We start from the raw sequence: 27,926 nt of genomic DNA on the forward strand, positions 1-27,926 counted from the left end.
TGACGTGGAATAGCACTATTTCTCAGCCAACCAGACTCCAATGATTTAAGTTATTCTTTTGTAAAAGAGACCAAAATTATATTTTATTAGTTTTTACAGATAAATCAAATATTCAGACATCTCTATATTTATTTACTTTATCAAAAATGATTTCATTTTGGAAAGTCTGCAGCCTTCTGGGTTTAAAATAATTTATTTCATAGGTTTTCTTTAAATTTCATGTCTCAGAGATACATTATTCAACCAAAGGTGCTGAACAGAGAGACTGTAAAAAGGGAGGAAACATTGAGGAGAAGCAACTGTCATTTCATTAGAAGCTGAACCCTAACTTGTCTCACCCCTTTGTGCTTACCAGAGACACTCGCTGCTGAAGTTCCAGGGTTGTAAAGAAAAGTCTGTACGATTAAGTATGCATTCAGTTTGGACACACAAGGCAACCAAAGGATTCTGGCATAAACGTTAGCATAATGTCTATTTCTGGTCACGGCACTAACATTAAACTAAACTTCAAACCACAAAACACTGGGACTGACATCGAAAAGGCAGGCCGTCGGAGGGCCGAAGCTTCCGGAGGACGGCGCCGGTGTTAGGAGGGGACGTCGCCGGACGAGGGCTGGTGATGGACGTACGGCGGCTTTTTCTTGTACGAGGGCCACCGGCACACCGGACAGCAGTGCCGGCCCCCCGCCAGCCACATGAGGATGCAATTCTGATGGAACACGTGGCCGCAGGGCAAACCCGTCAACACACACGCGTGCTCGAAGTTCTCTAGGCACACCACACACTCGGTGCAGTGCAGCATGTCCGCAGGCCAGGCCAGCCAGTCGGGCTCCCCGTCGTCCCCTGGGTCGTAGGGCCCGGGAGACCCGCAGCCCCTCCCGTGGGGACCGGCCTGACCATATCTGTGGGCGCAGGCACAGGCGTCGCTCTCGCGGGTGCCTCCTCGCGGAGGGGGCCGGGCCGTTTCCCGGGGCACAGCGTCCCCATTCTCGCTGTCGTCTGAGTCATTCTCAGGCTCCGGGGACCCCTCGGACCCGTCCTCATCGGAGGGGGCTCCCAGACGTCGGAAGCGCCACACGGGTAAGTTTCTAATATAATCTGTCGGGATGAGAGGGTGCAGCCACAGGTCCGGGAAAGCCAAGCGCTCGAGGAACAGGTCGGGGTCTTCATCCCAGTCGGAGTCGGCGGGGAAGTTCTGGAAGGAGGCGATGGGGTGGAAGAGGTAGCTGGTGTACCAGTCCCACAGGCTCGACAGCCACTCCAAGTTGTTGGCGTTCACTTCGTCGGCGTTGTGGTGGCGGCGTCTCTTCTTCTCGAAGTAGTCGATGAGCAAGCCGTGTCCAAGGTACGTACTGAGGAACAGGGCAGGGTGGGAAGAGTAGAACATCCAGTCCGCCCTGACCCAGGAGGCCAGCGTCGTGGTGTTGGAGTATCTTAACAACTTCAGGCTATACTCATAGAAGCTGTCCAGGTAAGGGAGCTGCAGGAAGCCCAGCACAGGCAGCCAGGAGATGATGAGGAGGGAGTTATACGTCCCTAAGGTGCTTATGAGGACCACGAAGCGCTTTATGGTGGCGCCCTGGGTGATGAACAGGTCCATCCACGCCATGAGGTTGACCAGCACCAGGCTCAACACGAATAAGTCATTAACCTCTGGCTGTAAGGAGCGCAAAAAGGCATCCATGGCCCGGAGGGACAGAAACTCCCCCGTGTTGTTTCCGTATCTGTAGATCCCCTCAGGAGTCCTCAGGATGTACGACGGCATACCGTAGACGCCAATGTCGCTCATAGAACTCTGGTTGGGCCAGTTCTCCACATTGACAAAGACAAACTCGACTCTTCCCGTAAACTTGATGCTGAGCGCCGAGAAGAAGGCTGGGGGCTGGTCCAGACTGGCAAACAGGTAGACCTTCACCCAGTACTGGTCACTCCTGTCCCATTCCTCTTTCAGGCGCCCCGCGTTGTAGATGGTCTTGATGCGAGAAGCCGCATGGGCGGTGATCCACTTAAAGATATGTTCGGCTTCCATCTTGTGCCCGCTGTATTCTTTGAGCATCACTTTTCCTTTGGAAGTACTGGTTTGAGGCACCGACATAATAAGGGTCGAGCGTATCCAACCTCGCCTCCGGCAATATCTACAAGAAAGGGACAAAAATGAGCCAAGAGTGATGGGCTGCACCAGAGGGTATGCTTTTTATTGGGCAGCTCCTCGAGAACCAAAGCTGTTACAAAGGCACATGGGGAATAAGGAGGGAGCTGTCAGTCCCGAGCAGACATCCTATAGCCAGCCTTTTCCCCAGGAATGTCAGCTAACTCCCTGCACAGTGACAGACATACCATGGGCTTCATAAGTGGCTTTAAACAACCTCAACAAATGAAGGGCAATCTAGTGTGGCACAGTGTGTGTGGCAAAAGTTCAGAGTAAAGAGATAGCTGGGGAGAATGGAGGAGATGGGGTTGGAAGGATGAGTGGAATCTGGAAATGCAAAGGGAAATAAATACCTTTTTTTTTTAAACTGTCTTAGGATCAATAATGTGTATTAGTTCCAAGGCAGAAGAACTATAAGAGTTAGGCAATGGGGATTAAGTGATTTGCCCAGGAAATGTCTGAGGCCAGCATTGAACCTTGGATGTCCCATTTCTAGGTCTGGATTTCAATCCATTAAGCCACCAAGCTGTGCCTCTCTAAGAAAATACTGATTCAAAGACAGTATTGGATATGGAAGACTTAGAATCAGGAACTATGGTTTCAAATCCAAGCTTTGACATTTTACTAGCTCTGTGGATCTAGGCAAGCTCCACTTTCTTAATTTGCAAAACAATCATAATGATATTCTCTCTGTTTTTTGTTTATTTTTTAAAAACCCTTACCTTCTGTCTCAGAATCAATATTAAGAATCAATCATGGGGCAGCTGGGTAGCTCAGTGGAGTGAGAGTCAGGCCTAGAGACAGGAGGTCCTAGGTTCAAACCCGGCCTCAGCCACTTCCCAGCTGTGTGACCCTGGGCAAGTCACTTGACCCCCATTGCCCACCCTTACCACTCTTCCACCTATGAGACAATACACCGAAATTAAGGGTTTAAAAAAAAAAAAAAGAATCAATCATGTATATTGGTTCCAAGACAGAAAAGTGGTGAGGGCTAGGCAATGGGGTAAGTGATTTGCCCAGGGTCACTGTTAGGACATGTCTGAGGCCAGATTTGAACCTAGGACCTCTCAACTCTAGGCCTGGCATTTTCCACCAAGCCAACTACCTGCTCCCATACCTATTCTTTTTTTTAAAAAAATTTACTTTTAGGTACAGATTCCCACCCTTTCCCCTATATGAAGTCATGTAAAAAATGTCCCCATCAACCATATTGAAAAAAAAAAAGACACACTCAATAAGAAAGAAACATAAAGAAAATGAAAAACTAGGCTTGAGTCTGCATTCAGAGCTCCTCAGTTTTCTCTCTGGAGGTGGACAGCACTGTTCATCATGGGTCCTTCAGAACTCTCAGGGGAGCTAAACCTTTCACAGATGATCAGTGCTACAATACTGCTCTCACTGTGTACTGTTCTCCTGGTTCTGTCGTTTCCCTCCGAATCAGTTCACATAAAACTTCCCAGGCTTTTCTGAAACCCCCCCCCCTCATTATTTCTTACAGTACAATGGTGTTCTGTCACATTCACACACCATAATCTGTCCAGTCATTCTCCAATAAGGGGCCTCCCCCAAGTTTCTCTATTTTCCCACATAACCTCCAGTATTTGCCATTTTCCCTTTCTGTCATGTCAGCCAGTCTGATGGGTATTTTATTTAGCATTTCTCTAATTATTGATTTAGAGCTTTTTTTCATGATTATTGATAGTTTTAATTTCTTCTTCAGAAAACTGCCTGCTCATATCCTCTGACCATTTATCAATTGGGGAATGGCTCTTATTTTTATAAATTTGGTTCAGTTCTCTATATACTTGAGAAGTGAGGCCTTTATCTGAGAAATTTGCTACAAAATTTTGTTCCCAGTTTCTGGTTTTCTTTCTAGAGATACCTTTTCTAAAAGGCCAAAGGTTCACCAAGATTACTGTGCTGAAAAAAGTAACTGAGAGGAAATGACTAAAATGCTTCAGGACTAATTGGCCTACTTGCTGGACATCCCATCTCTGGCCTTGAATGCTCTCCTTCCTCATCTTCCCTTTGAGGCTCAGCTCAAGGGCCAGCGACCCTCTCGATTCCCCTCGGTTCCCATGAGCCTGAAACCACTCTGTCTTCACTCTGCAGGCGGTCTCCATCTGCTCATCTATGAATGTGTCCTCCTCCAAGTAGAATGTAAGTACTGGGTGGGCAGGGATTATCTTTCTTCCTTTATGCCTCCCACACAGAGCAAGCCCTCCATCAATGCTTGTTGCCTGACCGAACTCCACAAACAGAAGTACCTACAGTGAATGTGATGACCACACAGAAGCATGGGAAGACTTCAGTGAACGGGTGCAAAGGGCAGGGAGCAGAGCCAGGAAAGCACCACACGTGAGGACAACAAGTGATGATAAGACAACTGAAACTGGATGTTGTGAGATTCTGAGAGCACAAACATGGGTCATGCATCCTATCACATCACCTTTATAGGTATTCCAGGTGACAAGACAGTAGCATATGATAATGCTGAGGGTTTTTCTGAATCATTTTCTACAGCTAGAAAAGCTCACACTTAAAAAGCACCAAGAAACTGATACCAATTCATTAAAAGATGTCTAAGAGAAATCCTACTGGATATATTATTTTAAAAGTCTCTCGTTGCCTAAAATGCAGAACAAGAAGCTTCTCTGATAATTCTCACCCCAAAATAAACGTACAACAATGGGTTAGCTCAAGGGGAACAGCCCAGATGGATTCCTTCATTTCTTCTGCTCTCCATGAGCAGAGGAGTATCCAGATAAGTGTTCCTAGGAAGGAATCTCCATCACTCACATTCCAGCTGATGCCAGCACTTACGAGCTTAGAAGAGAATTCCTGAATCTTAGGATCATGCGATCCTTCCAATTTTACCCCCAACAGATATTAGAATGGAGTCTAAACCAGGAGGCAGAGATATTGCCTAAAGGAAGAAAATAAGGATTTTTGGAATCATACCTACAGCGGCACAGTGGAGAAGAGCCTGATCTGGAAACCAGGATTTGTGTTTTTTTGGTGCAGTTTTCTGGAAATCAAGACTACTCCCCCAAATCCCAGGTATGGGATGATTTTAAGTTTAAAACACAGCTCCCAGTGTCCTCAAGCTTACCATCCAATTACAGAAACAACAAAAAAAACATAAAATAAACAGAGAACAAGGTGAGGTCAAGTGGTAAAGCACCAAAAAGGAGGAAGGAATGTGGCTCAACTGGAAGAAAAGCCTCACTATGAACTTCAGTACTTCTTAAAGGGTTCAAAAAGGCAGGAGTGGGGAGACTATCCCAGGCCAAGAAGTACTCAAAAGAGAGTCTGAGGAGATCACCCGGACTGGATCGGAGGGTTTAGAGATGAAATGTCAGGGAAGGGAGACCGCGAGCAGCCTCAGAGCTCTGAATGCCAGGCCAATGACTTCCAACTTTGACTTGTGGGTCGCTCCTAACTCCATCATGAACCAGGGTACCCAAGTGCCTTTGGAATCTTCATTAATGGCTGCATATCCTTGCCAGTCCAGGCCTATGTGATTGCCAAGGCACTCATTTAGAAGGGTCACAGAAGACCACGGCTCTCAGAGCTGAGAACTGAATATCTACCTCTTAGCCTATGAGGAACCACTGAAGATGATGAGCAGCAGGGGGAAAAAGAACATGGTGTTTCTGGATAATTAAACTGGTCACAGAATGTGTCAGGTCAGATGGTTCTTTCTTAATATTCCAGCTCTGAAGTTTAAAAAGGGAGGGAAGGGAAGATCTTGATTGATTGTGGTGGTGTCAGGGAAAAGAAATGAATGTGGTTAGCCTGCCAATGCTTTCTGCCATGATGTTTTTTAAGAAGCTTCTTTTAAATTTTCCCAAAAAAAAAAAAAAAAAAAAAGAGAGAGATCAAAAGACATGGTCAGAGGAGGTAAGAGGAAGGCATCTGACCTCCTGGGCCTGCAGCATGCTAATAATCTCTCTTGTCCTCAGCTCACCGCCCATTGGGGTTGATTGGTGAGATAATGCCCTTGATAACCTCAAAGTGCAATAGGAGCAACAGGTTTGAAGTGACTGAGGGGCAGCCAGTCAACAACAGCCTTAGCTGGGAATATTGGACTTGGACCTAAGAAGGTGGTTGGAGCTGGAAAGGTAGCTTCAGGATTCATCAGTAGATAAAGAGCACCTGAAGTCAAAAGAGGGATGTTAAACCTAAATTAAAACTCCGGCCCTTAATTTCCATAGGGTTTATTAATATTTGCTGGAATAAGAGAAGGCAGACATATAGGGAGAGATAGAAGCCTATTCTCCAGCTAGCCCTGTGGGTGCTCCTCTCATGGCTCTCTCTCTCTCAGCCCTCATCCTTTTACCAAGGGTCCAAGAGAATAGAGAGAACGTACTTCCTTGACTCGAACCTTTTAACCTCCCCCCTCCCTTCTGGATCAAACTCCAGCTCCAGATCAAGTAAGTAGGCCAGTCCCGGGACCTACACTGGAGCGTACAGAATCGGGTCAGACCCTAGTTCTGTGTTCTTCACACTGGGACAGGTTCTCTGAGGGTTAAGGGTCAGAGAAAAGATCTGAAATTGAAGACTTTATCGCTAACAGTTAAAGCAAAAAAGGAGCCCACAGCTCTTTATCTTCTGATCAAAGGAACAAGTTTCACCAAAAAAGAAATGTTCCTGGACTTTACAAAGGGATTCTAAATTACCCCATAGAGTTTGCAAAAGGCACAGAAACGTTCTTTAGACAGAGATTCCTCCTCTCTGCCTGGAGAAGTATTAATGGCATCAGGAGAATTGACCGGGTACCTGGAGCAGCTTAAATAAACCTTATGTTGATGACTGCTTCCATAAGGTCACTCTTCATAAGACCTGTAGGATTTAGATGACTAGAATGGTCTGAAAGGCTCACCTGGGATCACTTGAACAGTTAAAAGTTCCTGTGCGTATTCCAAATCTGGACACCTTTTTCACCATTTTCTCCCAGTGGACTTTCCCCACGAGAGGGCTTCTGTCATTCGCTATGACCTATAGCCAAAAGGAAAAAGATAGATTTCAGGGTCCAAAATGAGAATCAGGTCCACTTTTGAGTTGCCCATTAATTCATCTGAAAACAAGCCATTCTTATCCCCGGTGTCTAGTCCTTATGCCGTGTCATCATTTCCCCTTAAAATCCCTATGTGAAAAAAACAGAGGGCCGGAAAAAGCTCCATTCCTACAGTGTCTTCCAAGAGCTGGGAAGCAGCCCTGCGAAGCCAAACAGCAAAGAGTCATCTTCGAAGGGAGAAATGACTCCAAAGGCAGGTATTACATGGAAAGGTTATTCCTTGTTCTAACACAAAAACCATAACTCCTCATCAGAACAGAAGGTCACTCATTCACTCGCTCGCTGAGTTATCTTGCCCGACCAATTCATGTTGTGACATTCTCAGGGACAGAAGCTGTCTGGGAAAGTTCCAAACTGTCACTCAGAATCTGAACCACAATTCATCACAGCCAATTCTCACCCAGGGTTCAAGTCACAGGAAGTGCTGACAGCATTTCCTAGATCAAATTCCCAGATGTCTCAATCATGGAGGAAAGAGGTAGACTCTGCCCTGCGGCCCGACTCTCATTAATTGCCTTAAATGGTGGGGATAGCAAAGAAATGATCTAAGAAATCGTCAATAATGTTGGCTGCTGAGAAGAGGCAATTTTGAAATGTTAAAATGATAAATAATAAAGTGGGTTTAAAGACCCAATTATCCAAAATAATAAATGATGGCTAATCTTTATTTCTGACTATTCACAGGTTTGCAGCCTGCTCAAATAAAATTCATGGACCGAATGGTGCCTCATTTTTCACAACACCCAACTCGAATTTGGAAGAAAAATTTCTCACTAATCAAGATGATTCTGAAGAAGAATCATTAAAAGAGGCTTAAATGAGTTCAGCTTTTTTGTCTCAGGACCCCGTCATGTCCCATCTGGCTGTTCTCCAGGAATTCATGATCTCCAGAAACTCATCAATCTGTAAAATGAATTCACGTCTCTAACTCCCAGCTCCTCAGCACCTCTTGCCCTCCTCCCATCCTGAGATAGGAGAGGGTGGAGGCAGGACTATGGCGAGCTTCTCCCTGATCCCACACCACACAGTTTAAGGAGAGCCCTTGGGATATTCACCTCATCATCTCCTGCCCTGATGAACTGGATTTCATGATTTCCAGAAATCTCACTCTAGAAGATGAATTCATTTTGTATTCAACTCCCACCAACTCGGATGATTCCCGCCTTGGTCTCCAGCATTCCCCCAGCTGGGGGCATCCCTTTTCTCTATTTCCAGCTTCTTTTGATTCATTGCCTTCCCTCATCAGATTGTGAATTCCTTGAGGGCAGGGACTGTCTTGTGCCAGGCTCTGTTCCTCCAGAGTTTAGCACAATGCCTGGCACATAGTAAACACTTATGTATGTTTATCGACTCTCACTCCATTTACATTCTAAAAAATTGTTGAAGACCTCAAAGAGCTTTTGTTCACGTGGGTTCTATCTGCTAATATCTGTCAAACCTTAGTATTAGGAAAATAGTTTTGAAGATGAGGACACTCTGAAATGGCCCAGAGGTCTGCCCCAGGTCTTCGTGAGGCAAGGTGACAAACACCCTGCCTCCTGCCAAACTTCCCTGATACCGTTAAGGGCACCTGCCAGTTATCTAGGCTTGCAACCTAAAGGCCGTCCTGACTCCTTCCTTTCTCCCTCCCTCTCTGCTGCCAAAGCCTGGTGAACTGACCTTCATTTTCTCTCCATACAGTCCCTTCTGTCTCCTGGCCTGCCATCACCCTCCTGCAGATCCTCATTATCTCATACCCAGAAAGCTGAAATGGCCTCCTGGCTACTTGGCCTGCCTCAACCTTCTTGGTTGCCAAAATGGTCTTTCCAAAGAGTGAGTCTGACCCTGACAACAGAACTCAAGGGCTCTCCCCACCCCAGTTCAACTGACCAGCATTTACTAAGCACTTCCTCTGTGCCAGGCACTAGGCTAAGCCCTGGGTATACAAAAAGAGGCAAAAGGTAGTCCCTGCCCTCATGGAGCTCACAGTCTAATGGGGGAGACAACACACAAACAGAAATAATCAACTGAGGGAAGGCCTTGGAATTAAGAGGGGATGGGAAGGCTTCCTGTAGCAGAATCAGGATAAAGCGTGGTTAGCACATGATACAGAGAAAATACTGTCTTTTGACTAGGAGGTAAGATATCGAGGAGGCCATTCATTCTTCTAATGGAAGACTGGAAAGAGTAGGTTGGAATCAGATCCTCTCAAATGGGAGGTGGATTTACTTTGGGAAGCTGCAGAGATCCCTCAAAGGACTTTGCACGATCTTGGTGGTCTATCAGGAAGTGGGAAGGCCCTCAGAGGTCATCGAGGCCATACATGAACAAGATACTTCTCTGGCACGATCCCCTGACCTTCTCTCCAGTGGGCCAGACAGGCCCCTCCTCAGACAGTGTACCTTGTTCTTGTGAGGCTGATTTTTGGAACCCAAGCATAACCCTGTTGTCCACGAATCCCTATTAGACTTCAGCTTATGCTCTGATGGAGGCAAAGACAAACCATGGGTCTAGGGCAGTGATGGGCAAACTATGATGCGGCCCCCTGAAATGTTCTATCCAGCAGCAGGACATTATTTTTAATCTGATGAATACAATGAGTAGGATACAATACAACGAAACTTCAAGAGAGCTGCCTTAGAAACAGACTGACAGACGAGCATTTCCTTTCCTTTGGCCTCCTCTTTAAAAAGTTTGCCCATCCCTGGCCTAGAGGACTGATGACAGTGTGTGCCATCTGCCTCCTGACCCAAGGGGCCCGACATGGCCAAGAATTTTTTGGTCTGATTTTGTATATTTATTCTAGAGGGTTTGGTTTTCTTTCTCAACCAGAAGAGGAGAGAGGAAGAGATGGGAAGGAGAGAAAAATGCCTGTTAACTGAAAATATAAAATGTATTTTATTAGAGTCACTCTACCAATGATAATCTGTACTGCAACCTGACTTTCATCCAGTGTCATTTGCAGAACCCCTATGGTTTTGCCCAAGTCACGGAGAGAAATGTTCAAAAACAAAGGAACAAGCACAGATTCCTGAGGCACTCCACTAGAGACCTATTTCTAAGGCAACAGAGAACTACCAATGAGGACAAGTGACCTCGTCATTCAGCTGGCTCCAAACTGACTTAGGTGTACTATCCGGTAGCCTCCATCTGCCTCCTTTCCACAGGAATAGCAGGAGAGACCGTGTGGGATGCCTTGTTAAAATCTAGATGAACGTCAGGCTGTTTTCAGCGTTCTCCTGACCAAGCCTGTCAATTAGAGGACGTCAAACCACTTTCGGACGAGCCGCTCTTGATGAAGCTCTGCTGGCCAGTGCCTGGTGATAGCCGTCACCATCCCTTAAATAGGATGTTCTAGAACCACACCAAGGATGGAGTCAAGCTCCCCAGCCTCCAGCTCCCTCTTCCTTCAGCCCCTTCCCCGTTTCCCATAGCCTGTCAAACAGCATGGACAGTGGCTCGATGGTCACAGCTTCTGTCCTTCCTATCACTGAGCGTGTCCTTTTTCTGCTGGCCCCACCAAGGGCAGCCAGGAGTTCTACTGCAATAGCCACACTTAGAGCTTGGCTAGTGAACCTCCAGGAGTTCTCTTTGTTCTCTCTTTTCCAGTCCAAAGATTACTCTCCCTGGCAGAGAAAGCAGAAGCAGCTCACCCACTCCCTCTCCCGGGTTCTCATTCGTGGCCCTGCCACAACAAGAAGCAGCTCAAACTGGCCAAACCTAAAGCAAAGCAAACCTTCTGGTTGATCTCCTTGAGGAGAGACCACAAGACCTCCGGTGGGGTGAACTGCCCAGTGAGGCCTCTACATCTGTCTAGCACAACCTCTGAGCCCCAAAGAATCCCTTCAGTGACAGATTTATCAAATGGCTACCCAGCTTTGGCGAGAGGAGTTTAAGTATGAAGAAGGGAGGAAGGAGACATTTATAAAATACCCACTATGTGCCAGACAGCCTTATTATTACTATCTCAATGGATCTTCACAATCATCCTGTTATTATCCCCATGTTACAATTGGAGCAACCGAAGCCGACAGAGGTGAAGTGACTTGACCAGGGCCACATAGCCAGGAGGTATCTGAGGCTGGATTTGCACCCAAGACCTCCTGACTCCAGGGCCCGATGTGCCATCCAGCACACTACCTCCTGAGATGGCCTGTTCTACTCCTGGAGAGCTCCAATTGGTAACAAGTTTGAATTGACAACAAGCTTTAATTGCTTCCTTGTCCTAACTCTCCCTCTGTGGCCAAAGAGAACAAATCGAGCCCCACTTTCACCCCAAAAGCCCTCTTATTACTTCACTACAACAACTGTTTGCTCCTCTCTGGGCTCTGATGGTCAACCATACCTCCAGAGGCAAGAACAGAAGATTTCCAACCCCACCCTTGACCAGGGTCAAGCTCAGCGGTGCCACAGCCTCCCTAGACCTGGACACCATGCCTGCCCCCTTCTCAGCTGACCCATCACTCTCTGGCTCCAATGGAGCTATGTATACTCAGCCAAGCACCCTGCATCTGAGGCTGCAAGGTGGTCCAGTGGGTAGAGCTACTACAGATACTAGCTGTGTGACCCTAGGCAAATCACTTCATCACTGTCTGCCTCAGTCTCCTCATCTGCAAAATAGGGATAACCATAGCACCTACCTCCCAGGGGTGTTGCAAGGATCAAATGGGATCATATCTGCAAAAGCACTCGGCAAAGTGCCTGCACATAGCAGTTCTAGCAATGATAACTATTTCTATTATTCGCTTTTCCAGATGAACCTGTGCCTGTCCCTTGATTAGAACTTGTACAGTTCATTTCTTGAGCCCAAGGGCGAGATTTCACAGGGTAAGATTTGCCCTGTGAAAGTCGGTCCCATTTGATCGGGCCCAAAGTTCTAGGCCTGCCCACCCCCTTTTGGTGCCAGTTCTGTCATCCTCGCTACCCATCCTTCTCAGGTCTCTATCACGTTCCAGGCTTTTAAGTACTGCGAGGAGGGTGGTGTGAAGAAGGAATAGACTTGGGGGGGGGAGGGGACACAAAGTTCTGCCAGGAGGTGAAGGCAAAATTCTGGGGGAGAAAAGATGAGACCCTGAGCAGAGAGCACTGAGCTGACACAAATTCCAGATGCAGAATTGAAAGTGCGCAGCAAGACGATGGACGCCTCCATCTCTCCACACACGTGGGGGACCAGGGGTGGTGCCTTCCCTAGAAAAAGGGAGACTGTGGAGAAGGGGCAGGTTTGGGGACTAGTGTGACCTCAGTATGGGCTGGGCCATCTAGGTACAAATCTCTAGTAAACAATGGAAATCCAGGACTAGAACTCTGGGGAGAGGCTGAGGTCACCTGTACAAACTACGAGGGTTCTGTAGCTGAGGCTTTGGAGAAGAGAACATTTATATAGAAGAGGGTGCCAAGGAGGGATCCTTGAAACACAGGAGCCTGGTGTGAAGGATGGGAGGAAGATGAAGAGGCAGAGACTAGAGACTGAGTGCAGAGAGGAGGAAAGGACTGATTAGGGGTCCCAAATGTTAAGGGAGGTGAGGGCAGCCATACAATGGAGAGCACCGCAGTAAAAACCCTGAGATTTTGGCGTATTTTGTGAAAGACTCTTTTGTTTATGTAAGTCACATACAAAAATGAAGACATGTATCTCCCTGGCCCGTAGGAAAGTCCCGTGGTGAGTCCTGTTCCTGGATCCTTCTACTTTCACCTCCTAAATGGGCTTCTCCAAGCAAACAAAAATAAGGACTCTCCTCACGTCACTCCCCCTTCCCCTCACCAAGAACCTTCCTGGTCCTCCCTCACCCGGGGCTCTCTTCCTGCCCTCAGAACACACTGAGAATTTAGTTCTTCTGAGACAAGGCTACCTCTAGTGGGCACGAGGGGAAGGGGAGCCTACACTTCTCAGGGGACAGACTGCCTGATGTACTTTAGACCTCAGGTGCTATCTGGGTCAGTGGCTGTTTTCACAGCTGCTCTAAGTTCTTGCACCACTTGATTCAAAATTTGATAAATAAACAGGAGTTTCTGCCATCTTTTTTTTTTTTTTTTTTTTTTTTTTTGGGAAAAACAAACCGAGCTTCATTTCTCATGGTCATGGAGGCAGGCATGGCCCTCAAGCTAGGGTGGCGGAGTGTGTGTGTGCAACTGATGGTGTGGTTTCTAAGTGCCTGTAAGGCCACCAGGAACAGAGCCAGCCCTGATAATCCTATGTTCAAAGGAGCATAGTTTGGGGATGGGGGGTGGCGGGGGATCCTAAAAGGTAACTGAGTCCAAACCTTCATTTTACAGATGAGGAAACTAAGATCTCACAGCCAGTAAGTGTCTAGAGCAATATTCAAACCCAAGTCTTCTTGATTCTGGGTCACAATGTCTCTCCTTTTTCCTTTGTGTTCCCAGAGTGGAAAATTAATACTAGGAGGCAGCTGGGTAGCTCAGTGGATTGAGAGTCAGGCCTAGAGATGGGAGGTCCTAGGTTCAAATCCAGCCTCAGATACTTCCCAGCTGTGTGACCCTGGGCAAGTCACTTGACCCCCATGGCCCACCCTTACCACTCTTCCACCTAGGAGCCAATACACAGAAGTTAAGGGTTTAAAAAAAAAAGAAAGAAAAAAAAGAAAAAAGAAAATTAATACTAAATTGAAATAATTTTTATATGAAACCTTTCTTAAGCCTTGCTTTTGGAGGTCAGCCAGCTTCCAAGCTAAAATATTTTTACTTTTTATTTGTTGCTATTAATATAAAAAAAATTTGCTCCCATGTCTCAAGGGCAGGCTTTTGTTAGAGGCAGGGCGGAGACCTGCTCCTTATTTATCTATTAACAGGAACTCTCTTGGGTGAGAAAAATCAGTAAGTTCCAGCCGCCATGTTAGACTACAGTGATCCAGCCTCATGGGGCAGAGGAAAAGGTGTGTTGGCACCCTCCCTTATGTGAAGAAAGACCTGCCTCTTCCTGTGATAAAGTAATGAAGGAAGAGTTGGGGGCTCTAGATCCACTTCCTCAGGGGCTCCTCAGAGATGTCTTGGGATGTCATGTAGAGGGTCTAAGTGGTGAGGTCACAAGGGGTGTATTTATATATATATATATATTGGCATGCAGGAGAGGAGTTAAGATCTCTCTTTTGTCCTGCTCACTATCTTGGGTGCCTGGTCAGATGGTGAGGGAGGCAGTTGGTCAGTTTAGATTGTCTTGAGCAGCTGATTAATAAATTAACTTTAAAGTTAAGCAATATTGGCTCTAGAGAATTTCAATTGTTATACCAATAAACCTTGGTGAGAAAGAGAAAATGGAAGGGGTGAGGTGCTGTGGCAGCAAAGAGGGCTTCATTATTTACCCCGTGCAGTTCTGAGATCTGTCAGCAGCCATGCTCTAACTGGTAAGTGGTCGAGGAATGTGAAAAGGCAGCTTTCAGGGGAAGAAATCCAAGCTACCCTTAGTCATATGAAAAAATGCTCGAAATCACATGAAAACAGCTCCAAGGTAACACTTCACACCTATCAGACTGGCTAATAGGAGAGAAAAGTAAAGTGACAAATGCTGGAGGGGATGTGGGAAAATATAAACTGTTCATAGAGCTGTGAACTGGTCTGACTGTTCTAGAGAAGGATTTGGAACTACGTCTGAAGAGCTATCCACAGCGTATGCCCTTGGATGTAGCAATACCACTACTAGGTCTGTATCCTAAGGAGATCAATAGAAAAGGACCCATATGTACGAACTTTATAGCAACTCTTTTTTTGTGGTGGCAGGAATTAGAAACCGAGGGGCTGTCCATCAATTCTGGAATGACAGAACAAGTTGTGGTATATGAATGTGACAGAATACTATTATGCTCTAAGAATGATGAAAGGAATGGTTTCAGAAAAAACTGGGCAGATCTATATGAACTGATGCAAAATGGAGTAGAACTAGGAAAACAATCTAAACAATAACAGCGATACTGAAATAATAATCAACTTTAAAAGATTTAATTAACTGATCAGTACAATAATCTACCACAATTTCAAAGGACTCATGATGAAAAAAGCTATCCATTTCCACATAGAAAATTGATGGACCCGTAGTACAGACTGAAATATATTCTCTTTCTCTTTTTTTTGGGAACAAGATTTATGTGGAATTTGTCTTGCATGACTATAAGTATTTTTAATGAGTTGTTTTTCTTGCCTTCTCAGTGGGTAAGGGAGAGGGGGAAGGAGAGAATATGGAAATAAAAATAAAATTGAATTTTAAAATTTTTTCCAAAAAAGAGACTTATTAACAGATCCCCACCTACTGGTTAAAGAATCCATGTAATTTATTGTTCCAGTTATAATGGCAATATGGACAATCTTGTGTTCACAACAACTCAGATAATTGTGCACATTAAAATTGTGGTTTGACAGCTTTTGAACTAAAAGCTAAAACAGACATTTACTAGAAAGCTTAGGGCATGAAATGAACACAATTTTAACATCTGAGGACCATTTAAGGGCCATTCTTAAGCCTCCAGAAAATCAATAAGAGAGCATTCTCTTACTTCAGTCACTGTATGAAGGCACATTATAATAGCAATTGATATTTATATAACAGAATCTGCTCTGTCCACACTGACACCAAGTCTTTAGTGACTTTCTCCTCCCCCCACCCCCCAGTTTTATCAGCTCCCATGGACATAGATATCATCTATCTCTATGTAGATGCTTTTGAAAGCAACACATCCCAATCTCATCTCTCCCCGAGTCCAAGACTTACATTTTAACAATCAATCTTTCTTTGTTAAGTAACTACTACACTCCAGACACATTTCCAACTGTCTGCTGGACATACCCACTTGGGAGTTCCTTAGGCATTTCAAGTTGAACATAATCAAAAGGGAATACAGTATCTTTCTCCCTAAACTCAGACAGCTAAGGGGTACAGTGAACAGAGTACTTGTGGAATCAAGAAGACCTGAATTCAAATCCCGATGCTGATACTTACTAGCTAGTGTAACCATGGCAAGTCACTTGACTGTGCAGCCTCAGTTTCCTTATCTGCAAAGTGGTCATTATAATATCAGTCACTGCAATGGGTGATTTTAGGGACTAAAAGAGATGTCTATAAAGAGTTTTGCAGCCTCAGAGTGCAACATTCAGGCTAGCTATTGCCATTATAAAGTGCTCCCCATCCCCTTATTCTGTAGCAATCACCACCATTCTTCATGTACTGCAAGGAGACAACCTAGGAGTTATTCTTAACTCTTCAGGCTGGCTCACTCCCACAAGCTTCCCGTCCTCAACACAAGACAGAATGGAAGCTCCAAGGCTGGGGAGCCCTGACACCGAGAAGGGGCTCGGTCACCATCTGAGCTCTGGTAACCTGGCCTGCTTGTTTATCAGGTAACCCTAACAGCAGGCAGGTCCCAGAAGCACGAAGTGGGGCTGCCCAGGATGGAAGACAAGAAGGTCTGAAGGTGTGCTGCTGGGTTTAGTCAGTCTGACCAGCAGCCACATGTTCTGAGGAAGGGGCTCTCAGACCCTGGCAAAGAAGACTTTTCCTCACAACTGAGGAAAAGTCATGCCACAGCCGTGGAGAAATGAGGAAGAAGAGCTTCATTCCCCCTATCAAACCATCTCTCACCATCTCTCCTAAGACCTCTTCCTTTCCCCGCTTCTTCAACCTTTCTTTCATGACTGAACACAGACCTATGAAAGTGCCACCTACCGTCCACCTCACCTCCTTCATTCCCCTCTGCCCCCACCCTATCTCATGCTCCAATCTTGGTGGGACAACCATCCCCTGAAGTCTGAGGACACAGTACCAACCAGTGACAGGTTCCCCACTTACTTATTTTTTTAAAGCGCTTTTAACTTCTATCTTAGAATCAATACTGTGTATCCGTTCTAAGGTAGTAAGGGCTAGGAGGGCTAAGCAATGGGGGTCAAGTGACTTGCCTAGAGTTAAGACAGCTAAGAAGTGTCTGAGGCTAGACTTGAACCTGGGACCTCTCATCTCTAGGGCTGGTTCTCAATCCATTGAGCCACCTAGCTGCTCCCAGGTTTCCTGTTTATAATAACTATTACTGGGGCAGGTGAGGAAAGGAAGACGAAACTCCAGACCAAGGGCAGAAGGGTTTTTATTTCCATACATGAAATTCTGAATGAGAATGAACCATTTTTGAAATGCTATCATAGCTATATTACAATAGTGAGTAGGTCCCAGAATATTGTAGTGGACAAGCCCTGAGACTGATGAATGACTTGGAGGAAGGCATAGTCAAAAGGCTGCTTACCAAGATGATGCAAAGCTCGGAATGCCTGCCGTCACCCTAGATGATGACAGGATTCACAAAGAGCTTGAGGTCCAAAGGCCACTTGCCTGACCAGGAGCCAAGACCCAAGCTCTGATCTCACTGCTGTCATTAAGTCTTTGGGTCTGTTTCCTCCCCTCCACTCTGAAGGGGCTGGAACAGCAAGGATTTCCTTCAGCTCAGACATTCTGTGATTTTATAGCTCTTAGCAGAGATCAAGGGCAACCTAACTATAGATGCCTTCATTCAGTCAAGTCTGTTGGTCTAATGTCAAAGGTGAGCTTCCACTGTCTATAGGCCAGTACTTCATGCTAACAAGGTATTTTCGATTAAGTTTCAAAAGCTGTATTCTAGTTAATTGGTAGGATTAAGGAAGGGCTCAAGTAACTGACAACAGCAATTAAAGCACATTTAGCTACTGCCTGGGTCATTTTCCTAGGGTAGGTAAAAATCAAGGAATGAAAACATATCTAATATTTAATCTTTTGAGTTCATACAGTAGGATTAACTATTTATGCTTGTGCATAAACTACTCCCTGGGAATAAAGATTAGGAACTTTAGTTTTTCATTTTTATTTTATTTTTTAAATTTTAAATATTTTTCCATGGTTACATGATTCATGCTGTCTCCCACCTCTTTCCTCCCTGCTCCCAGAGCTGACAAGCAATTGCACTGGGTTATACATGTGTTATCTCTTGATACCTATTTCCATATTATTCATTTTTGTAATAATCTTTTAAAACCCAAACCCCAAATTATATACTCATATAAACAAGTGATAAGTCATATGCTTTTCTTCTGCGTTTCTACTCCCACAGTTCTTTCTCTCAAAGTGGATAGCATTCTTTCTCAAAAGTCCCTCATGGTTGTCTTGGATCGCCGTATTGCTATTAGTAGCAAAGTCGATTTCATTTGATCGTTCACAATGTTTCACTTTCAGTGTACAATGTTTTATTGGTTCTGCTCATTTTGCTCCTCATCAGTTCATGGAGGTTTTTCCTAGAAATCCTCCATTTCATCATTCCTTACAGCACAATAGTATTCCATCACCATCATATACCATGATTTGTTCAGTCATTCCCCAATAGAGGGATACCCACTTGTTTTCTAATTTTTCTGCCACCACAAAAGAGCACAGCTATGAATATTTTTGTACAACCCTTTTTTATTATCTCTTTGGGGTACAAACCTAGTAGTGGCATAGCTAGATCAAAGGGCAGGCATTCTTTTAAAGTCCTTTGGGCATAATTCTAAATTGTCTTCCAGAATGGCTGGATCAATTCACAACTCCACCAGCAATGTATTAATGCCCCAATTTTGCCACATCCCCTCCAACATTTATTATTTTTCTTTACTGTCATATTGGCCAAAGATTAAGAACTTTTGAAAGCAGCATTAATTCAGGGGCTCAATGCATAGAAAGCCAGGCTTAGAGACAGGAGGTCTCTAAATTCAAATCTGGCCTCACACATTTCCTAACTGTGTGATGGTGGGCAAGTCACTTAACCCCAAGTGCCTAGCCCTTACTGCTCTCCTCCCTTGGAACTGATAGTATTGATTCTAAGAGGGAAAGGAAGTTTAAAAAAAAAACAAAAACAAAACAAAACAAAAAACAAACACCCTTAACTCTTCAGGCAATTTGGCAACACAACAGTTTTGCAAACAGTATGTGATCTCCTGCCCTAAAGGCTTCATCCAGTAGACATTCTTCCTTCCTTCCTGGGGGTAGTGGGTACAATAGATAAATCTGGCTGTTGCCTCAGACCTACAATTCTTCTACTAATTCTGTAACACGCCAGCAGGCAGTATTCACTTTCTTCTGGCCATGACCAAAGCAGCAGAGAGGTTAAAAAAAATACAACTATGAAGTGAAGCCAGTAGAACTAAGGAAAAAACCAATTGACTTTCCTCTTTCTTGGTTACCCTTCTAGGCACTGGGGCTATTTGCCCCTAAGGAAACTCAGGATTGTGTGGCAACAAGGAGGACTCTACAGCGTCTGGACAGTCTGGACAAAGGCTACCATTGATAGCAGAAGCCCAGGACTAGGAATGACTGCAATGAAGAGCATATGGAAAACAATGTCACGAGAAATAAAATCTAAGCAAAGCCATTTTTTTCATATGTTAGTTAGGAGAGAGTACAATAACTCACATTTCCAGCCTGGGTAGTACAGATGAGCAAACAGCCTGGAGAGATCTGGTCCTGCCTAGATGAGCAGCACCAGGGCCAACTTCAAGGCCACATTGCCCATAAGCTCTCAGAAAGAGGGCTGGAGCAAGAACATCCACCACTCTAGCTTGTTGCCCATGACCCGGTATGGCCTCGTTTAGAACATTAAAGTCTGTTTGGTGCTCTTCACATTGTAGAGGACACAAAAGACAAAGTCAAGGACAAGAGTAGCTCAGAAGAGGTATGTGGTGCCCCTCAGCTTCAATACAGTGATAAGTTAATGAACCCTACTGTAAAGCAGGAAAAAAAAGGAAGAGCCACTTGCCCTGATTATTCAGAAAAGAAGCTTGTTACTAGCTATGAGGCAGAGAAAAATCACTCCAAGTAGGCATTATGGGCAATTCTCCTTTCTTTTGCAGCATTATGCTTTGGGCACTGAAGGATCCAGGAAGGTGGCTGGTAAAGGAGTCCTCTTAAAGGCTCAGGTCCCTCCCCTCCCCTTCCCTGTACCCCCACCATGCTCACTATGGGATACCTTTTCACTAGGTAGGCGGGCTCTCTATGGTGCTTGATTTATTTTTTTTTAAACCACACGACGTACATGGAGATGTGTGGAGAGCTATTATCAGCAGCATGACGCCTCCCTAAACTCTTTCTTAATGTCTTAGGAAGGAAACCACACTCGAGAGGGGACAACAGCTGACTTGAGTCAGGCAATGGAGATAATAGCGGGAGAACAAGGATCCACTTGACTATCTGGACTTAGGGAAGAGTGAGGAGCAGCCTGGAAGCCAGGAGGGCTTGCGTTCAAGCCTCAGCTCTGACACTCACTGGGCACATGGCAACCTCTGAGGCCCCACACAGCCCCTCTTTATTTTCTAGAAATGGGGCCAACCTGCATGGACTTTCCACTGCCAATGGCATCCCTAAGCCTATCCCATCTGAACACGGAGGAACTCTGAGAGAGCAAAACCTGATGTATCAGATTTTAAGTCAAAATAGATCCTGCAGATAGAGAAGAACCAGCATAACGCTTTCGAAAAACAGAGCCCCTTTAAGCTAACTTCTCTCTGCCTATTTGATGATGATGATAGCGCTAGTTAAAAGCCTCTGGAGGGGGAAAAAAGAGTAGTGACCTAAAGAATGTTTCTATTTCTTCAACAGCAGATACCTTCAATTTTAATTATGATTAAAAACAAGACAAAGCAACACAAAAGCCACAGTCCTAAGAAAAGGCTTAGAAGCAAGGATTTCTGTCCTGATTAGTTGAGATGAGTCAGCTCAGAGCACCAGTGTCCCGGGTGCAATTCTTTATTAGTCTAGTTTCCTCAGTTCCACTGCTGGAGACCCCACCATAAGTCCCAGCCAAACATCTCATGGTGCTTGCCGTGACACACAAGGGAAACCAAGGAAAAGAAGAGGAGACAGAGTCTCTTGTAGATTACTACTGCTCCTGGGAAAATACCTTAATGTGTACCACCAATGGATCTCTCTTCCCTGTTGTCCACCTCTCCATGGGGGTGGAGGTGACTCTGGACAACAGAGCCCAAGCCCTGGCATACAAGCCCAGCCAATGACTGGACCAGGGTGGCTAAGTCCCGAGAGGTTCATCAAGAGAAAGCTGGTTTCCTGGTGAAGAACATGAAGACTGTCTACAAAAATACAGCGCCTGCCATCTTCCCTGGTGGAAAAAGAACCCAGGCTGAGAAAATCATGGATTCCTAAAACATCCCATCAGTACTGGCTTCTTCTGGCTAAAGGCAAAGACCCACCAGGACCAGGTTTTTGGTTTCTCAGCATTAATTTCCAGAAAGTCAATAGGTCAATTGTTGTTAAGGTATAAAATCTCTTTTTTTCACTTTTGAGTAATTTAGTAAGTAGCTTTTCAAACAACAGGCCCGCCCACTCCACAAAGGCAGAGACCATCTCTCAGTGCAACTCCCTCTGGTCTTTCTCAGGACCGAGCACATTATTCTGCACAAATTCTACCTTGAAGTTACTTAATCAATGCTGAATAGTCACCGTCTAGCTCTTGATACCGAATACAGGAGTTCCTGTTTGGGAGCAACTTTGCTGGGACATCAAAAAATCTGCATAATCTTTCATACCAGTGTTTACTCCACGCAATCCTTGGGAATCTGTTCCTGGCCCACACGAACTCAGGGGCTAGAAAGACCGCAATTTCTGGTCTTGGGAGCCTAAATCTGGAAAGTCAGTATTCATGAATGCTGAAGTCCAGGAAACTTTCCCTAATCTGTACAACATCCAAAAACTGCCAGGGCCAACAGATCTAGGACAGCAGGCGATGGGACAGGCAAGCCAATTTACCATCCCAAACATTTTAGTCTGGTTAAACCCATCTAAGACTTGCTCGGGAAGCCCTAAGAGAAACAAGTAAAAAGTTCCTTCACACAAATCCAAGCAAGTCAAAGAAGCTACAGCTTTAAAATACATTCAAGAGCTCATGACTGATGGAAGTCAGGGAACCTAGATGGCACAAGAGACAGAGTTTTCCTTCACTGTAATCTGTGAGTCTGTTTCTCCAGCCATAAAATAGGGACAGTAATAGCCCCTCTCTTCCTCACAGAACTGTGAAGAGCAAATGAGATAAAGAATGAAGAGAGGGTGCAGCTAGGTGGCTCAGTGGATTGAGAACCAGGCCTAGACATGGGAGGTCCTAGGTTCGAATCTGGTCTCAGATTCTTCCCAGCTGTGTGACCCTGGGCAAGTCACTTAACCCCCATTGCCCAGCCCTTTCTTCTGCCTTGGAACCAATACATAGCAATACATAGCACTACAGAAATATGAGCTACTATTATTATTCAATGAATCAATCAACAAACATTTATTGAATTCCTGCTATGTGTCAACTGATGAGCACAGGCCTGCCTTCTAGGAAGGTCCCTTCTATCCAAGGAAACAGCACACACAAAGTGACTATTGGGCAATTTGGGAGGGAAGAGGCCCTAGTCCCCCTAACCTGCAGGGTCACTGAGACAGGTACTTGGGCTCCCATTCATAGTTACTCATATAGTCTGGAGAAGGGGTTCCAATGACCTGTCACTGCATTTCCATTTATATGTGCACTACACATGGCTCAGGAGATGTCTGGGCTCTGTAAGAACATCTGAGTTCAAATTCGGCCTCAGATCCTCACTCAGGTGACTCATTTAATCTCTCGGACTTGGTTTCTACATTTATAAAACAGGGATAATCCCAGGGTTCCAAGGAGGAAGTAGAGTGCCAAGCATACACAAAATCACTCCAGGAATGCTCACTATTGTTATGATATTGCCTGGAGCACAGAGGGTGAGTGACTTGGCTCAGGGTCAGTGCTACTGCTACTGGCATCCATATCCAGGGCTCCTGATTCCTTGCCAGGCCCTCTTTCTACTCTATCATGCTCCCTCCAGGCTCCAAGGAAAAGAAGGAAAAAATACAACTCCAGGATCTCATAGCCCTTCAACCCAGCTAGAAGACCTTAGGCAAGTCCCTTCCAGTCGTCTCACCTTAAAAAATGAAGGAGCTGGGGGGCAGCTGGGTAGCTCAGTGGATTGAGAGCCAGGCCTAGAGACGGGAGGTCCTGGGTTCAAATCCGGCCTCAGACACTTCCCAGCTGTGTGACCCTGGGCAAGTTAATTGACCCCCATTGCCTACCTTTACCAATCTTCCCTATAAGTCAATACACAGAAGTTAAGGGTTTAAAATAAAAAAAAATAAAAAATAAAAAAAGTTAAAAAAAAATGAAGGAGCTGGGCTTAATGATCAATGGGGTTCCTATTGGCTCCAAAATGCCATGATTTTATTGAACATGCTTTGAATTTTCAAGAGATGACTGCTAGGCCTACAATGATAACTTGGTGTCTCAGATATTGACTGGAACCTCTTCTCTTCCCTGCATTTTCATTTCCAGAGACAGAGTGAAAAGTTTGTCCAAACAATGTCTCTTGCTTGTTTTTAAAGGGCTTTAAAAGCAGACAGAACAACTAAATCACATACCCATCCATTCCGGTCTGGGGAACGGGAAGAGAAAAAGACAATGGTCTCACAGCTGAATACAAGCACTAGATCTTTCTTTCACTCCCTCCGGACACAACCGCCAAAGCTGCCCGGCCACCAGTGGCGGTGGCCAAAGCTGGCACAGAAGAGCTTGGTGCCAGGTAAGACTGTCTCTGGAAAAACTACGTCTCCTGACTCTGAATTAACCACTGATGCACATACCTGAACCAGCCAAATGCCATCTTTGGTGTCTTCCACGAGCTCATAAAAGTGCATTTCACCACTGAAGTTGGTGCTAGAAGCAGACTCTGAGGCTTCTTCTTCCTTAAGGGCAGAATAAAGCTCCCCCTCCATCAGGTCTCCTAAGGAAGGACAAAGAATTATGGAAACAACACTTCAAAAAGGACAAAAGGGTCAATAGTCACCTCTTGGCCTACTTCTTCCACAGGTCCTAAAATGAAGCATGTCTTACACAGTTCAACACTCGATCATTTTGGGACAGCTGGGTAGCAGAACCAAGGGTTTGCCTGGCTTATTAGAAATCAAATTGGGGGGGCAGCAGGGTGGCTCAGTGAGTTGAGAGTCAGGCCTAGAGATGGGAGGTCCTAGGTTCAAATCCGGCCTCAGACACTTCCCAGCTGTGTGACCCTGGGCAAGTCACTTGACCCCCCATGGCCCACCCTTACCACTCTTCCACCAAGGAGCCAATACACAGAAGTTAAGGGTTTAAAAAAAAAACCATTCGATCATTTTGTTATAGAGAAAGATAAAAATGAAGCGTATGTTGATATGGCTCCATTTCTACCCACGGCTAAAAAGAAACCTCAATAATCATACGACTGCACAGTGTATCTTCTTACTTGGGCTGCCCATAACTCTATAAATAGTCTGTTGCTAAATAACTGTCATTTTAAAGATTTAGAAACCCAGATGTGCAAGCACAGGCCACAGGTCACATGGCAAATGAGTCATGAGTCTGAGGAATGATTAAGGGTCAAAAACGTGACCTGCCAGAACAAGCAATGGAAACACAATTGGATTTTCACTATCAATTGGACTCTGAAGAAAAAGGCTTCGAAGGAGGCAAAGCTTTTCCCCTGGGCAGCTTGAACTGGCCAAGGAGTGAAGCTCAGCACTGTCCATCGTGTCCATCTGCTAGCATCAGCCTGGTAGCTTTGGAGGCTCTCAAAGGCTGCCGGCAATAACGTGGTTTTCAGACAACTTTAATTTTACGTAAAGTAGAATCCAAGTCCTTTCCTCTGGCTGGCCCAAAAAGGACAACATTCTTTTTCTACAGGCTTCTGCTCCCAGGAGGGCATATTGGTTAGCATGCGCTTGACGAGCCTTTTCCTTTGGTTGGCTCTCGGCATTTTCTTTATTAGAAATCAACCCCCAAACAAACCACCCTTGAAAATACAATTTATCTTTAAAAGGAAAGAAAAATCCCCTTTTCTTGGGTAGAGAGAGAGCACAGGCTTTTGCTGCAGTGATTCAGGTAGGCATTCACTAAACCCTCGACCTGCACTTCTAGTAAGGAATACATTCCCCGGAAAGGCTACAATGCCCGGCTACCATATTACAATCGCTACAAGGAACTAAATAAGTAAAGAATGTAGCCTCCTAAAAGGCAGACGGTAACCCTAGAAACAAAGAGCCCTCAATTTCAACAGTTACCTTACAGAAACCCAGCCCAGCATTCACCTGGCACATTCCCCTTCCAGGAAGGAAAATTCAAAAGCAAATATACATTTCTTTGTGTGCCCTGGGGGTGGGGGGGTGGGGGGGAGCAGGAAGGAACAGGGAGGAAATCTTTTAAACAAATAATACTCCTCTAGCAAATAGGAAAATGAACTTGGGGGGTTGGGGTGGGGCCCGGAAAAACCAAAAACAAACAAAACAGACCGTCCATTTCAGAATTCTGGGGCAAAAAAGTTAAGGTGAATGTTCCTCCCCACTGACACGGTGTCTAGACCACGTAGGGAGCAGCCAGCCAAGGGTCTGCCAGAGGGACCAGGCAGGCTCCCCGGCGCTACATTTGGTTTCACTTTCTGGTGTTCTAATCCATTAACTCACGGCTGTCAGCTCCAGTGACTTAACAAGGCAGGAAAAATGGAGATCTAAACCAAGATAAGAAAGGCTGGGGCAGGCAGCCTCCCAAATGCCCTTTATAGAAAAGGGGGCAGGGGGGCCTTAAGCTGCCCCCCATCTTCACTCTTTGTACAGGGCATGATTAACCGTGTAGGTGCAGAAGTGTGTTCCTCCCCGTAGATGCCAACAATGGGCCTAACCAAGCACCTTCCCAACTGCTCTGATTTACCCAGACTGCTAACAAGGTTAACAAGGCCAAGTTGCCTTGAAACAGAGAGTTGAAAAGAGTTGTTTTTACACACACACACACACACACACACATACATGTTTTATACATATATATAAAGATCATACAGATAGACACATCTATAATACACAAATACACACGTAGAGTCTACAAAGGACTGCGTGCACACATGTATATACACACAAACCTGACCTATCCACAGGCACCCATGAAAACCTCTTACATACAGATCCCACATACGTGTGCGTAGAGATGACAATTCATAAACTGAGTGTGTATGTGTTTGCCTAGAGGTCTGCACATGTGTTACACACTCGACTGATAAACGGACAAGTCAGGATGACAGTCACTGCCTGTATTTTTTCACCTGGTCACCAAAATGCTTTTCCATTATCTATGCCAAAGTCAGAGATGCTGGGAACATGCAGGTTTAAGAAAGCTTCCTGCCAAAAAGGTTCCTTCCTACAACTTTTAAAAAACTGTCCCGGTCATGTCTGGGTTCCCCACACAGAGGGAAGGAATCTCCAGTCTTCTCCCAGAGTCCTGGGCAACAAACACATTTGCTTAGAACTTCACAAGCTTGCCAACGTAAAACCTAGCTACTATTTATTCTATTTATGGAGGAAAAACCCCAGCAGAGAGAACATTCCTGGCTGCAATGCTCCATCACCAGGATAATTATCAAGCCTTACCTACCACCAGGAGGTCTAATAGGCACCTTGGCATCATGGATAAAGGGCTGCCCTCAAACCATGGCTGCAAGTTTGGCCTCTGACACAGTGGTGTGACCCTGGGTAAGTCACCAACCTTTTAGGGTTTGAGACAACTTAAGACTATGGGAATTGGTGGGCAGGTGGCAGACTGCACTGGGAGGAAGGGAGTTTTCTCTGCCAGTGAAGTCAGGGGGACTTAGATACAAGCAAAGCTTAGATATTTGTTCTAAGATCCAGGTGGCATCATTGGGTTACAGAACTGGCCTCTAGTATGCCAGAAGTCCTGCTTTGGACACACTGTGGCAATGTATGCCCCTGGGCAAGCCTTTAGAAGCCTCGGTTGGTTCTCTAGGCACTTCCTCAAGAGTCTAAATTGCTGGGGTGCAAAAGGACCCCAGGTGCAGTTCCTGGTCCTCACGATCTCACCCCTGCCCATCAGCGTCGTGGGGCCCCAGTGTCCTCCCAGCCCGGATTTGCTCCCTTACCGGATTTTTCCACCAGCTCTCGGACATCCTTCTTCTCGGGCAGTCCGGAGTAGCCCAAGCCCCGACACTCCAAAATGGTCTTGAGCTTTTTAAAACTCAGCGCCACCGGGTCCACCAGCTGGGTAGCCAGGATGCCCGTCTCATACCAGACAATGGCCTCGAAAAACCTGGCCAGCACGAAGAGGACCAGGAAATAGAGCAGCAAGAAGAAAAGCTTGAGCCACATCTTGGCTTCCCCGGCCTTTCGAGGAGAAGGCGGGACGAGCGGACAGGCAGAGAGAGGGGGGGCGAAGGCGAAGGCGCAGCTTCAGGGCCAGGAGGAGCGCGCTGCGGGAGCCCAAGGACGCGGCCGGCATCCCCCGGTCATTCCGGAGCCATGGCCGCGGCCGCGGGTCGGAGGGGAGGCCAGGCAGGTGCGGTTGCAGGCTGGGCTAGGGTCGCTCAGAAGGGGCCCGCCCGAGGGGCCCCGCCGGTGACCACCGGGGACTGGCCGAAGTGTGGAGACCAGGAACCAGGGGAGGCCCCCATCAATTATGCGTGGGGGCCAAGGTCAGGTCCAGAGAGGGGAAAGCTCCCTGCAAGGGGGCGCGCCTGGGGGAGAAAAAAACAAACTGGGGAGGCTGGGGGACAGCAGGAGGAGGACAAGGCCCGAGCTCGGGGGCAGCTCCGGGGGACTTAAGTGGGGCTAGAGGAAGAGCCCAGGGAGAGCGAGGTGGCCTGGAGAGGAGACAGGAGGAGACAAGGGGGGGGGGGTATAGGAAA

General features: G+C 46.0%; 1 protein-coding gene across 1 annotated transcript; it reads right to left on the reverse strand.

Moving 5' to 3' along the window:
• On the reverse strand, positions 1-27,905 carry RNF103 (ring finger protein 103). The gene is made up of 4 exons (XM_044663071.1): positions 27,165-27,905; positions 23,854-23,993; positions 7,035-7,150; positions 1-2,135 (listed from the first exon to the last, which is right to left on the reverse strand). Exons 1-4 carry the CDS (start codon positions 27,388-27,390, stop codon positions 587-589), a joined length of 2,031 nt encoding a protein of 676 aa, XP_044519006.1. The 5' UTR covers positions 27,391-27,905; the 3' UTR covers positions 1-586.
• Between the last annotated feature and the right edge of the window lie 21 nt (positions 27,906-27,926).

This window comes from Gracilinanus agilis, chromosome 2 (genome assembly GCF_016433145.1).
Source record: "Gracilinanus agilis isolate LMUSP501 chromosome 2, AgileGrace, whole genome shotgun sequence".
NCBI classification, from domain to species: Eukaryota; Metazoa; Chordata; class Mammalia; order Didelphimorphia; family Didelphidae; genus Gracilinanus; species Gracilinanus agilis.

What these genes read in the sequence shown, in the direction of transcription:
- RNF103 (XM_044663071.1), bottom strand. Translation starts at nt 27,390, where the DNA reads ATGTGGCTCAAGCTTTTCTTCTTGCTGCTCTATTTCCTGGTCCTCTTC. An exon ending in ATGGCATTTGGCTGGTTCAG is followed by an intron (nt 7,151 to 23,853) that starts GTATGTGCATCA and finishes TTTTGGCTATAG; the next exon opens with GTCATAGCGAATGACAGAAG. An exon ending in AACTGTTCAAGTGATCCCAG is followed by an intron (nt 2,136 to 7,034) that starts GTGAGCCTTTCA and finishes CCTTTCTTGTAG; the next exon opens with ATATTGCCGGAGGCGAGGTT.